Raw genomic sequence first — 12378 nt, 5'->3', positions numbered from 1 at the left:
CTCTCTGTTCTCCTGCTGGAGCCCTGAATGCTGGGAATGTCAGACTTTCTGTGCTGACAGGCACTGACCCCCAGGAGAACACTGCGTCTGATATGAGGCCGTGGAGAAGCTTCCAAAATGGAATGACAGAACTGGGATTGTGGGTGTGGAGTTTGGATAGAAGTGTGTGATATCACAGGGTGGAATACTTAGAGTTTAAGGGTTTAGAATACAGTAATATATATATATATAAAGGAAGATGGAGGTTTTAGGGCAGAGGCTGGTCCTTCTTCTTCACCTTCTTCTCCATGGGTTTGAGTGATTTTGTGGAATTGGACAGAAGAGTCCTCATTGTGAGACAGGGAGGCATGGAGGGGCTTGCAGGGCATGAATTGTCCCCTTGCTCTCCTCCAAGCATCTCCCAGCAGGCATTAGCCCCTGCTGTTCCTGATCCTCTCCTGCCAGCTCTTGCTGGCTCCAGCCAGGTCAGGCATGGAGCAGATAGATGAGCCATGCTTTGGAAACCACATCAGCACCTCTCTGGGATGGTCTGTGTAGCAAACCATGGTTGTGTAGTATGGTTGTAGGATGGTTTGTGTAGTATTTGTCCCAAAGCCTTGCTGAGTTCAAGACTTCCTTCTCTGTGGGATATCCTCCTCCCAGATCCCTGTGAGGTTATGTGCTCTGCCTTGCCTTGGTGTCCTCCTAGCCCTGAAACTCCTCTGGCCTGGGCTGGGGCTGGGTTTATCCTGATGACAACCACCCTCAGGGAGTCTGAAATGGATGTGGAGACTTTTCAGAGCTTTAAATACACACACACACACACAAACACACACAAACACACAAAATACTTTTGGGCAAGCTGCTGGTGGGCTTTCCTCAGTTATCTTTTGGAGACCCTCAGAAACAGTGTGAGCATCTCCAACAGACCTCAGATTATAAACTGTGGTGTCCAATTCAACCAGCAGGCATCGATTTCAGCCCAGGAATGATTCTCTGTATCTCCTGATATGTGGCAGGGCAGGTAAAATAAGCACTGTGTTCCCTCGGGGCTTGATAACCTGAACCTCTAAGGCAGTCTTGTGTGTAAAAAACCCCACTGCTTTCCCTGGTTTTTCATGAAATCTGGATTAAAATTTTCAGATTATTTGATGGAAGAGGTGAAGAGATGGTGTCCCTGTGTTTTTGGTAAATGCATTAGCCTGTGTGTTTTTGGTAAATGCATTAGCCTGTGTATTCTTATGTATGGGTGTGCATTCAATATATATATCTACACACATATGGGTTCACATTCCTGAGCAATCCCTTTCTCCATGGGTTGTCCCCTCCCTGAACATCATCCCCAGCACATCCATTCACCTGGATTCTCCTCTTCCCCCTCCCTGCCACTGCACTTCCTCAGGAGAAGCCTTGTTAGTAGGAACCTAATGAAGTAAATGTGCTAATTAACCTTCCATTACTCTCCTCATTAAATCAACCTTTAATTTGGTTGGCAAAGTTCCTCTCCTTTACCACCCAGCTGTCAGTTTTCTTCTGCTGCCTCCATCTCTCTTTGGCCTGCTGTTGGGGATGGGAAAATCAATCCCGGTCTGATTTCCTTTCCCCTCCTTTCCAGCCAGCTGTAAACGCCAGTCAACAAGAAAGCAATAATGTACTTTCCCCACCTTGGCCAGGAGAGTTGCAGACATCAATAAACAGCTATTTAGGATGCAAATCACTTCCCCAATCAGCCATCAGCCCTTGAGTTTGGCAGGGATGGTGCCATGGTCTGTGGACTCCTGCATCCCCTCATGGTGCCCCCACATCCCACCACGCTGCTTTGCAGCCATCCCAGAGCCACTGTGGGATGCCCAGAGAGCCGCATCCCTCTGGGCTTGTCCCACCCCAAGCCCTGATGTGGTGGAATGAGGTTTTGGGGTTCTTCTGGTTCCCTTCAGGACTCACCCCCCACTGCATCCTGCCATCCCTGTGGCCAAGGGCCATCTAAAGCAAGGTGGAGGTTTTAGGGCAGAGGATGGTCCTTCTTCTGTAGGAGTAACAGGGGTAGGACAGTTGGGATGGTTGGAGAGCAGAGATCTCTGCAGCCAGGTCAGGAACTTGGGGTTTATTGCAGAGGGCCTGGGTGCAGGGCCCTGCTGGGATTTGGGGTTTATTGCAGAGGGCCTGGGAGCAGGGCCCTGCTGGGAGCTGCCAGACACAGCCCAGAGCAGGCCCGAGAGAGAGAGGGGGAGAGAGTAAAAGCATAACAGAGTAAAAGGGATAAGAGAATAAATGGGGTAAGAGGCAAGAGCTAAGAGAGCGAAGTTCCCCTTACAATACAATAAATCATCTTCTATATTAAATATTCTGATTCTCACTAACCAACTTAGTACAAGATACAAATCCTATAGCATTTCCATACAGCCTGTAAGAATCATTACATTACCATACTGTGTTACATTTTAAACTCTAAAAACTTCTCTTTGGGCCCTTCTGCCAAGCTGGCAGGGTCTGCTCTGACCCTTGGGCCTGTCTGCAGGCAGAGGGTGTTGTTCCATCAAAAGGGGATTGCTTTCAGTTTGGCTACATTATTGTTTTCCAGTTATTCAGTAACTGAGGGATCTCAAAGCTTGCTTTCATTCCAATCTCGCTTATAGTTTCCATATTCTCAAAATCTTTTGCCAGGCAATCATATTTATAAGGCTTTCCTGTTTTGTCTTCCCCAACATTCTTCTTCACCTTCTTCTCCATGGGTTTGGATGGTTTTGTGCAATCGGACAGAAAAGTCCAATTTCCACCATCCCTGTGGCCAAGGGCACTCTCTGTCCCCCAACACCTGTGGAGCTGCTGCTGTCTATTGTTTCTTGGTGATCTCCAAAGCTTTTCTTTCCCCTTTTTCTTGAAGAATAAATAAATTCAGGGGAGCAGGAACAGGGGAGTAGTGGAGGCCACAGCTCTGAGGTGCTGGTGGGTGAGGGGCTCACCCTGAGCTCTGCTTCTCTCTCATGTTTTGATGGTGACATGAGGACCAGCCTCAGGAGAAAACCTACACTGCTCTTAATTTTGGGAAGGCTGTGTGGAATCACATGGAACCAGGACACAGCATCTAAAGGCAGGGAGTGAGGTGGGGAAATACCTTGCAAATCAGTGGATGAGTAAAAAGGCATCCAGGGATCTTCCATGGGGAATCAGTGTGGGATAACCCATCCCCTGTCCCTTTGGTGGCACCTGGGGTGCTCTCCCAGCGTTAGGACCAGAGGTGGTCAGTAGGAGTGCCACCATGAGAGCAGCACAGGGCTTCTCAACCTTTTTCAACCCTACATCTTGCTCAGGGTGTTGAGTTTGTGTCCTGCTCTGCAGGGAATCTCCTGCCCCACCTGCCTTAGGGGTGCCTTGCACCTCCTCTGCCTTCTCACATGGGTTATGGAAGCACAGGGTGGGGAAACACCGAGAGGACTCCCAGCCCAGCCTCCTCCTTTCCTGGTGCTTTATGTGGGTGGAAAATGTCTTGGGGAGTCCTTGCTGCAGAGGAGGCATGGGCATGGACAGGGTGGTGGTAACTGGGGACTGCCAGACAAATGTCCAGGGCAAGCTGGGTGTTGCAGAGGCTCAGACGTGTGGAGATGATCTAAGAAAGCGGGAGGGCATCCGGAGGGCACTGGTGGGAATATGAAAGCATGTCTCAGCAGCAGCTCCTGGGGGCTGGAGAGCTCCTAGCTGGACGTTTCTGATGTCCTCCAAGCCTGGGCTTTGTCCTTTCCTCCAGCCCTTCTCCCCACCTGTGGCCCACGCAGCTCTCCCTCCCTGTCAGCATCTTAATTGATCTTGTTGTTCTCAGTCCCCCCCTCCCCAGTGCTCCATCTCCAGCTGTGCTTAAACAGAGCAAAATCTCTTCCAATTTCCCTGCCGCTTAAAAGGAAATTGAATCCTTTATCTGCAAGAGGAGAGGGAAACTGCAAACACAAGAAACAGTAAAGAGTTAAATAATCAAAGCAGATGATTCCAAATTGCCTGGAAAGTTAAACATGAATGGCTTGGCTTCTTCCTGCGTGCTCCTTGGGTTTTTACAAGTACAAAAATATGCTTGCACTCCTTGTTCCCATTAAATATTCTTATCAAGCCAGCTCTGTAAATAAAGGGAAGGGGAGGAGGGAGTTACCAGGCATGATTGACAGATCTGAAGCCCTCGTCTTTCTGTCAGGGCCCAGTGCTCTTTGGCTGTGTTTATCTCTTTAATCTAAATATCAATCCGTGAGACCGAAATGGGGTGGAATAGGAATCATGACAGCCCGAGAGCTGAGGGGAGAGAGAGAGAGAGAGAGACACACACTTATTGCAGCTTGTGCAGCCTCTCCCCGTCCTGATGGAGCTGTCAGGAAAAATGCACAGCTAGAGCAGAAGTGGGAAAACAAAACAAAATCACAGCCTGGCCCAACCAAAGAAAAAAGGAAAAAACCCAACAATTCAGCCTGTGAGAGGGAAAAGAAGATCAGGGAGCAAATGCAGCCCTGCTCCTGTGCAAATTGCACAACCAGGCAGCAGGATTCCCCCCATGGCTCCCACTGTTCCCAGCAGGAGATGGGGTTGGTGGTTTTCCTTTGCTGCTGGCTTTGCCTGGTGATTTGGGATGTGGCTGAGAGTTCAAGGGAGAGGCTTTCCCAAGGTGATGCTCTTTGCCACATGAACACCCTGGCCTCACACCTCCCTCCCAGCACTCCCTTTGGGGCCATCGCTGTCCTCACCTTGATCCATCCTCTCCCAGACCCCTCATGCTTTTACACCCACAGGGTTCCTGTGGAGCCAGCACTCCTGGGGTTTTAATCTGATTTCAAAGCTGCCCTCGGTCTCTCCCAAAGCATCCGAGGCTGTGATTCCTCAAGCTCCCGTGGGAATCAGTGTGCAGGGGCTGCTGTTAGCTGAGTGACACTGTGACACAGGCCGTGCCACCCCTGCACAGATGACCTTGAGGTGCCCCTGGTGCTGCTGATGTGCTGAGATTGGTGTGTGAAGATGAGGGCGATTCTCCTGAACTGGGCATTTGGAACCATTAGATGCGCAAATCACTTGGGTTTTGCCATTCCCTTTCTCCAGGCTGGAATGCCACGTGTTCATGTCCCAAGGTCCCTTGTCATGGCAAGGACCTGTCCAGCCCATCCCTCCTCCTTTGTTTTTATCCCTCCTGTGCCTGCTGGGCTCTCACCTGGGTGAGGTGCAGCTGCAGATGGTGGGTGGCGTGGTCAGCTTCCCAGAGCCCTTGCAAACACTTTAGTGATCATTGAGAATTTATATTTCCTCCACCAGACTTTGACCTTAATTTCTTCCATTTTGCTGGGCTGTAAAATTCATTAGAGACCCAACAGCGAGGTGATTGAGATGTCAGGCCAGGCAGTTGTGGGGTTATTTAATCGCTGAGATGTGCCACTTGCCATTTAGGTGGACAACAGGAGAATATGAAATCAATGCGGTTCATTAGCAGAGAACTTGCACGCAGCTCCAGTAAAACCCGTGGACATTTAAATGGTCTTGGGTGTCACCAGTGGAAACCCAGGCTGGAAGAGAGGCTGTTTATCTCACTTTTGGGCCATCTTCTGTCACCTGGTGCTTTAAAGCCCAGTCTCCAGTCATTCCAGTAAATCACTGCCCGCTAAATCACGGCTGCCCAGGCAAGTGTTAACCTCGCCTGTGTGGAGCTGATGTTGCAGGGGCTGCTGTTATAAAACACAATCAGGAAGGCTCTTGTTTTCCCTGGTGGCTGGCAGGAGAGGTGGGGAAAGGCTCTGCCATTCCCAGGGGGGTTGATTGGCTATTTTTCCCCCCTGTGCAGGTTCAGTGCAGCCCTCCAGGGCCATTAGCGCCGATTGAGCTGCTGGCCCTGGGCAGGCCTTGGAGCTGCTGGGGGAGCAGTGGCAGCCCCGAATTGCCTTGATTCCTCACTCCCTCCTTCCCAGCTAATCACTGGAGCCACTGGGCTCCAGAGCCAGCCAGCCACCGGCTCTGATTGCCACCTCCCACCGGGCAGCCTCTCTGTAAAAGCCTGGGAGAGAGCACGGCCGGGCCAGGCAATGCTGACAAAAGAGCTGTTTCCCCACTGAAGTCATTCCATAATAACTTTAAGTAGGTTTTCCATTGGTTTTCCATTCAGCTTTCGCAGCTCGGTGATTGCATCTCACGAAAGCCCTTGGCCTTTCATATTTGTCTCCTGCGAATCACAAATCAAATCCCAATCCCAGTGGCTACCAGCAGGTAGCTGTAACTCCCCTGGGACCTGAGGTTGCCTCGAGGAAGGGATGTTTGGATGGCTGCCTACTTAATACATGCAGGTTTTGGTGGCTCCAAAAATCAGCCGTAGGATGCCAGGGCATGGCTTCCCACCCTGGAATTCCTGTACCACAGTCTGAGCAGCCCGTAGCTGCCCAGGCAGCCCCAAGCAGCAACTACATCTTTCCTAGAAAACCAAAAAAACCCCACAAAAAACTAGGAAGCAGATGGGAATCCTCCTTCTGTTTGCTTTCCCAAGCCACAGGCATCTTGCTGGATCAGGCAGGGACGAGGCTCTGCCCGGTCACTCCAGCAGCCTGACAGCTTTTTGACGTCCTGTAATTGCTTTCCTGCCACAACTCTTTTAAGCAGAGAGCTCCTGGCCAAAGCAATTTGTTCCCCATCAATTTTTATTTCCTGCTTTGTGCATGTGAGGGAGGGAAAACAAAGAGGGCGAAGGAGAACAAACAGAGCCGGGACCTGCTCCGGTGGGAAAGGTGGGAAGGGTTTGGCTCTTCAGCCATGGCAGCCCTGATCATCATTCCAACACGCTCTGCTCAACTTCCAGTTGCTCATCCCTGTCTGGCAGTTTTGGGAGAAGGAGGACTGCTGTCCCAGGGGTTTCATGGGGGTGTTTTGGCTCTTTAGCCAGGCAGAACATGGTAGCCCTGATCATCATTCCAATGAGCTCTGCTCAACCAACTTCCAGCTGCTCATCCCTGTCTGGCAGTTTTGGGACAAGGACTGCCATCCCAGGGGTTCCAAGGGGGAGTTTTGGCTCTTCAACAGGATGTGGCAGCCCTGATCATCATTCCAACACGCTCTGCTCAACCAATTTCCAGCTGCTCATCCCTGTCTGAGAGTTTTGGGAGGAGAACTGCCATCCCAGGGTTTTCATGGGAGAGCTTTGGCTCTTCAGCCATGGCAGCCCTGATCATCATTCCAATGCACTCTGCTCAACCAATTTCCAGCTGCTCATCCCTGTCTTGACACTTGTGGAAGAAGGACTGCCATCCCAGGGTTTTCATGGGAGAGCTTTGGCTCTTCAGCAGAACATGGCAGCCTTGATCATCATTCCAATGCACTCTGCTCATCCCTGCCACCAATTTCCAGTTGCTCATCCCTGTCTGACAGTTTGGGAGGAGAACTGCCATCCCAGGGGTTTCATGAGGCAGTTTTGGCTCTTCAGCCATGGCAGCCCTGATCATCATTCCAATGCACTCTGCTCAACCAACTTCCAGCTGCTCATTCCTGTCTGGCCGATTTGGGAGGAGGAGGACTGCTGTCCCAAGTCTCCATGGGGGATCTGAGCCACCTGGAAGGCTCTCCTTGGTTCTTTGAGCCCGTGCTGGCTGCTCCTGCCGTGCTGCCAGCGGAGTTAATCTGCAGCAGTTTAAGGAGTCGTTGAGTGGGTCTGGCGGATGATGAATGTCTAAACCATTACCGGGTGAAGCTCCGTGGAGCTGTTTAAAACTGAATTCTCCCATGTAAATTTCTGCTCCATCAATCCTGATGACATGTCAAACATTGCTATTGTTTCCTGAACAAATTGGACGACATGCCCTTTCCTGCAGATTTGCCCACGAGAGCAGAACCAGCTCCTCGCTTTTGTCTCCTGCTCTGCTGGCCTTGCCCGTGACTGGGAAGGGTGGATGTGATGGCCCTTGGTGGGACAAAACATCCCAAATATTTGTGCCTGGGGCATGCAGATGGACAGATAGCCAGGCCATGGATATTTTTGTGTGATATTTCTGTGTGATTTGTGTGCCGGGTGCTCATGCCATGCTGCAGCTCAGTAAATTAATCCTTTGGGTTATCCAGGCTCCCTCTTCTTGCCACTCTCTCAGAGTTTAGCTGCACAAATGTGGGATTTTTTTTTTTTTTTTTTTTAGAAATGGTCTGTGCTGGTGACAGCTCATAAAAGTACAGATGTGGACCTGCTTTTTCCTCCTGCCCTTTTGCAAGCTCCAGTGGGCAAATCCTGCTTTAATATTCCGGGCAGGAGAGGAGAGCTGTAAAAGCCATTTGATTGCTTCTCCAGGTGGAACCCCGAGAAACTTCCAGCCAGATGCCTTCCCTCCCCGGGCTGTGGGGATGGATGCTTGCATGCTGGGGGGGAAAACGAGTCAGTGATTGGGAAAAGCCACAGGAAAACAGCTGGCACCCTGGGATTGCTGACAGCTCGCTGGGGTTTGGGGTGCTCTGAAGGCGTGTGCTCCCTCACAGCCCTCAAAGGGAGTGTGTGTTGCCTCCCCGGGGGCTTGAGCAGCTGAACATCCTTTTTTTTTACCCTTAGAGGGGAAAAAGCTTGGTAATGCAGAAACAGGTGAAGATCCCAAATTAAATATGCTGAGCGTGCGTGGTTTGGCTTTTTTTTTAGCATGTTCCCTGTCACGCTCAACTAACCTGCTCCATTGCCCAGCATTATCTCCACGATGCGCAGTTGCCAGGAAAGCCATCCAGGCAGCCTCACCTTCCACCTCCCCTGTGTAAGTCAGGGACATTAATTAGCCTGGCTGCTGAGGTGCTGGATGGGGCACAGCCAGGCTGCCCATCCTGCTGGCTCCTCAGCACAGGGGCTTTTTGCCTCACTGGCACTTTTGATGTCATCACAGCTTGTGGTCCAGCCACCCTCTCCCCAGGGCTCCCATTCCCTCCTTGCTAACCTTCTTTTAACCTTGCTCCTTCCCCATCTTTTCTTTTTTGTTTTTTTTCCCCCTCGTCAGAAGAAAATTACACTTTCCCAGTGTTGTCTGTCACTGCAATAAGCACTTAGGAGTGCAATTGTGTGGGGCCAAATGAAGGGAATTCGTTTTGCCCGTGCTTTCGGGGACTGTCAGACCCCCTGTAAATCATTATCTCATCACCAGCCCATCCAGGTGCATGGAAAATGCTTTTCTGGGCTCTGCCACTTAGGAATGAATGGAACTGTGGGATTCACAGCAGTTGTGGGCACAGAAGTAATGGATGGGAAAAATCCTGGCTGGAGATTGAGGGCTGGCAGTGCTGAGGGTGCTGGAAAAACTCAAGGATTTTGGGGAGAGAGGACCCAAAAGAGGGGCTGGGGGCAGGTGTTAGGATGGGGATTAACCCCAAAATGAGTTGGCTGAAGGATGCTGGTGTGGGCAGATGGTGGGGTGACCCCCCTTCTCCCCAAGTATTTCCATATGGAAGAGTTTTCACGCTCTGCCTGGGATGGAGCACCTCCAGGGATGTCTGTGGGAATCTACAAAATTAGAGGGTTTTGGGAAAGCCTCTAATTTTGTCCCCCTGGAGTGGGTGCTGCTTGCTCTCTGGGCATCTCTCCAGGCAGATTTCCACAGATTTGTTCCATTTTACCCAGCACAATTCCAATGCCCACGGAAAGAAAATCACATTGCAGCAGTGGAGAGGAAAATCAGCAGAATCAGTAGGTCTGGAAGGCTGGATCCTCCCGAGCACCCTTCAGCTGGCACCAGGCAGCAGGAGTGCACTTCTCAGCCTGGGAAAGTGTTTGGGGAGGAAAACTTAAATAATAATAAAGGTTTTCCTGCCTTTTGCTCTCTGTCAGCCCGTGGTGTGGCAGGGGAGCAGCACACGGGGGCAAAGCTGTGCTCAAGCTCCTGCTCTGATGCCAAGGGTAATCAAGGCCAGGGATAAATCAGGAAGGTTTCAGGAACAGGCTGTATTCCAAGCCACTCCTGAAATACAGCCTTTTCCTGGTATCTGGACATAAAATGTGTCTTTGACCCTGCTTCCTCACAGACCTGTTGGTCTCTAAGTAATCCAGACAGGACTCAATTTAGAAAATATACTGGGGGAGAAAAAGGATATTTTGGGGATTGCATTCCGCTTTCCTCACCTAAAAATAAAATTTTCTGCTCCTTTTTCCTGCTGCCACTCATGCATATTTTATATATTCATTAGAGCAAAGGCTTTGAAACACAAATAAATCTTGCTTTGCTCATCCAGAGCTGACACAGTGAGTTGTGAACACCTTCCCCAGAAGGTGCTGGTCATTTAGCCGTGACCAGCCTGCTCCAGCTCCAGCAGCTGCCGTGGAGTAGATGCATCCCACAGCATCCCAAGCCACTCCATCCGTGGGAATGCAGCAGATTGCACCCCCAGAAGGGCTGTCCTTCCAGAAAGCAAGACCAAAATCACTATTCCTTGCTTTTCCAGATCTGTATTTTAACCTGGGTGGACATTCTGGAATGCAATAGGTTTTTATTCCTCTACTCTTGTCGTGATTTGACACCCACAAAAGCCACTCAGTTACCTTCCCCTGCTACAGCTGGGCAGAGGAGAGAAAAATAAAATTAACAAAGGGCTTATGAGTTAAGGACTGGGAGAAAACACTCCAAGGGCAGGTACAAAATGAGTTTATTACTAACAAAATCACGGGAGGATAATAAGAAGCAAAATAAACCCTAGAAAAACACCTTTTCTTCTCTCCTTCCCACTGACAGAGCAGGGACAGGGTGTGGGGGTTTGGGTCAGTCCATCATCAAAGGTTTTCTTCTGCTTGGCTCAGGGAGAGGAGCCCTTCCCCTATGAGATCATGGGGTCCCTCCTATGGCAGGTCCAATGCAGCATTTCCATAAATACCTTCATTTATTAATTGCATTTTGTGTTTTCCAGGCAACTGACAACGATGTGGGCTCATATGGGAAAGTCAGTTATTTCTTCAGCGATGACCCTGACCGGTGAGTGGGACTGACTGGCAGGAGTTTGTTCCTCCAAAATCCTCTTCTAACCCCACATTAAGGGCAATTAAAGGCACTGGTTATGTCCTACCTGTAAGATGCCCAGTGTGTGCTGTCTCCCAGAGGTGTGAGCTCAGCACATGCCTGATGCTCAGCATGTTTCTTTGCTTTGCTAAGGTGGGACCTGTGGGCACCCCTTTTCTCTGCCTGTGGGGCAGCACTGAGTGTTGCTCACTGCTCAGCTGTGTGGAGCTCTTGGAGGTGCTCTGGGACCTAACCTCCCACAGAAAAAAGAGCAAAGAACTTCACTCTGTCAGGCTGCTGCCTCTCCATCTTGTGGGAACCTACAAAATTAGAGGGTTTTGGGAAAGCTGCAAAATGCAGGCCCCAGACACAGCAGAACTGTGATTAGAGCTAAGCAGCAGCCATGAGATTGGTCAGCAGAAAAATTATTTAAACTATAGAAAAGTAAGGACAAATAGAACAATGGTCTGTGTATTAATGCTTGTCTAGAATAACTCCCTAAGCTACAGAAAAGTTTATCTGGCAAAATATTAGAAAGTTCTAAGCTTAATAATGGAGCTCTGTGCACTGTGTTTTAAGGCTCACAAGCAGATATTGTATTTGAAATAAGCAAGCATTGTTTAACCAAAGGTACTTGTGCTTATGGTGATTGGATAGAACTACTGTCAATGTGCTTTGGCTTTGTGTGATTGGTCAAAAAACTTATAAAGTGAGTTGTAACATGAAGTTCTTGGTCTGCTGCCTGGGATGTGAGCTGCTGGCATCTTCCGATTGTCATCACCACATAATGAGGCTGATGCTGGAAAATAAAACAGCTCAAGGCACGTTCCATCCCGTTAGTGGTCTGTAAATAGCCCCCTGCCGGTGATACACCTCTCCAGTGTGTGGTCACCAAGGCTTTTTGCCCTTCCTTTGCTGTCCCCCAGCTTCTCCCTGGACAAGGACACGGGTGTGATCGTGCTGACGGCCCGGCTGGACTTTGAGAGCACGCAGCGCTACACGCTGACCGTCATCGCGCGCGACGGCGGCGGCGAGGAGACCACGGGCCGCGTCAGGATCAACGTCCTGGACGTCAACGACAACGTGCCCACCTTCCAGAAGGAGGCCTACCTGGGCGCCCTGCGGGAGAACGAGCCCTCTGTCAGCCAGGTGGTCCGGCTCCGGGTGAGGCACTGCTGCGGCTCCGCTGCTTGGGACGGGCAGCAGGGACACAGCAGTGGGTTAGAATCACAGGCAGCAGGGACACAGCAGTGGGTTAGAACCACAGCATGGTTTGGGTTGCAGGGCAGCTTAGAGCACAAACAGTTCCAACCCCCTGCCATGGCCAGGAGCATCTTACACTGGACCAGGTAGCTCCAAGTCCCATTCAGCCTGGCCGTGGACACGTCCAGGGATGGTGCAGCCACCTCGTCTCTGTGCCAAGGCCTCACCACCCTCACAGGGGAGAAATTTT

General features: G+C 50.5%; 1 protein-coding gene across 1 annotated transcript in view; it reads left to right on the top strand.

Moving 5' to 3' along the window:
• Positions 1 to 12378, top strand: part of CDH23 (cadherin related 23) — a 209763-nt gene that overhangs the window by 125889 nt on the left and 71496 nt on the right. Inside the window, exons 14-15 of the mRNA XM_074544462.1 lie at positions 10837 to 10901; positions 11852 to 12089. Of these exons, the coding sequence (XP_074400563.1) occupies positions 10837 to 10901; positions 11852 to 12089 (303 nt within the window). The remainder of the gene's footprint in view (positions 1 to 10836; positions 10902 to 11851; positions 12090 to 12378) is intronic.

Source organism: Zonotrichia albicollis, chromosome 7 (genome assembly GCF_047830755.1).
Source record: "Zonotrichia albicollis isolate bZonAlb1 chromosome 7, bZonAlb1.hap1, whole genome shotgun sequence".
Classification (NCBI taxonomy): Eukaryota; Metazoa; Chordata; class Aves; order Passeriformes; family Passerellidae; genus Zonotrichia; species Zonotrichia albicollis.
This window is presented reverse-complemented; position numbering and strand designations above follow the sequence as displayed.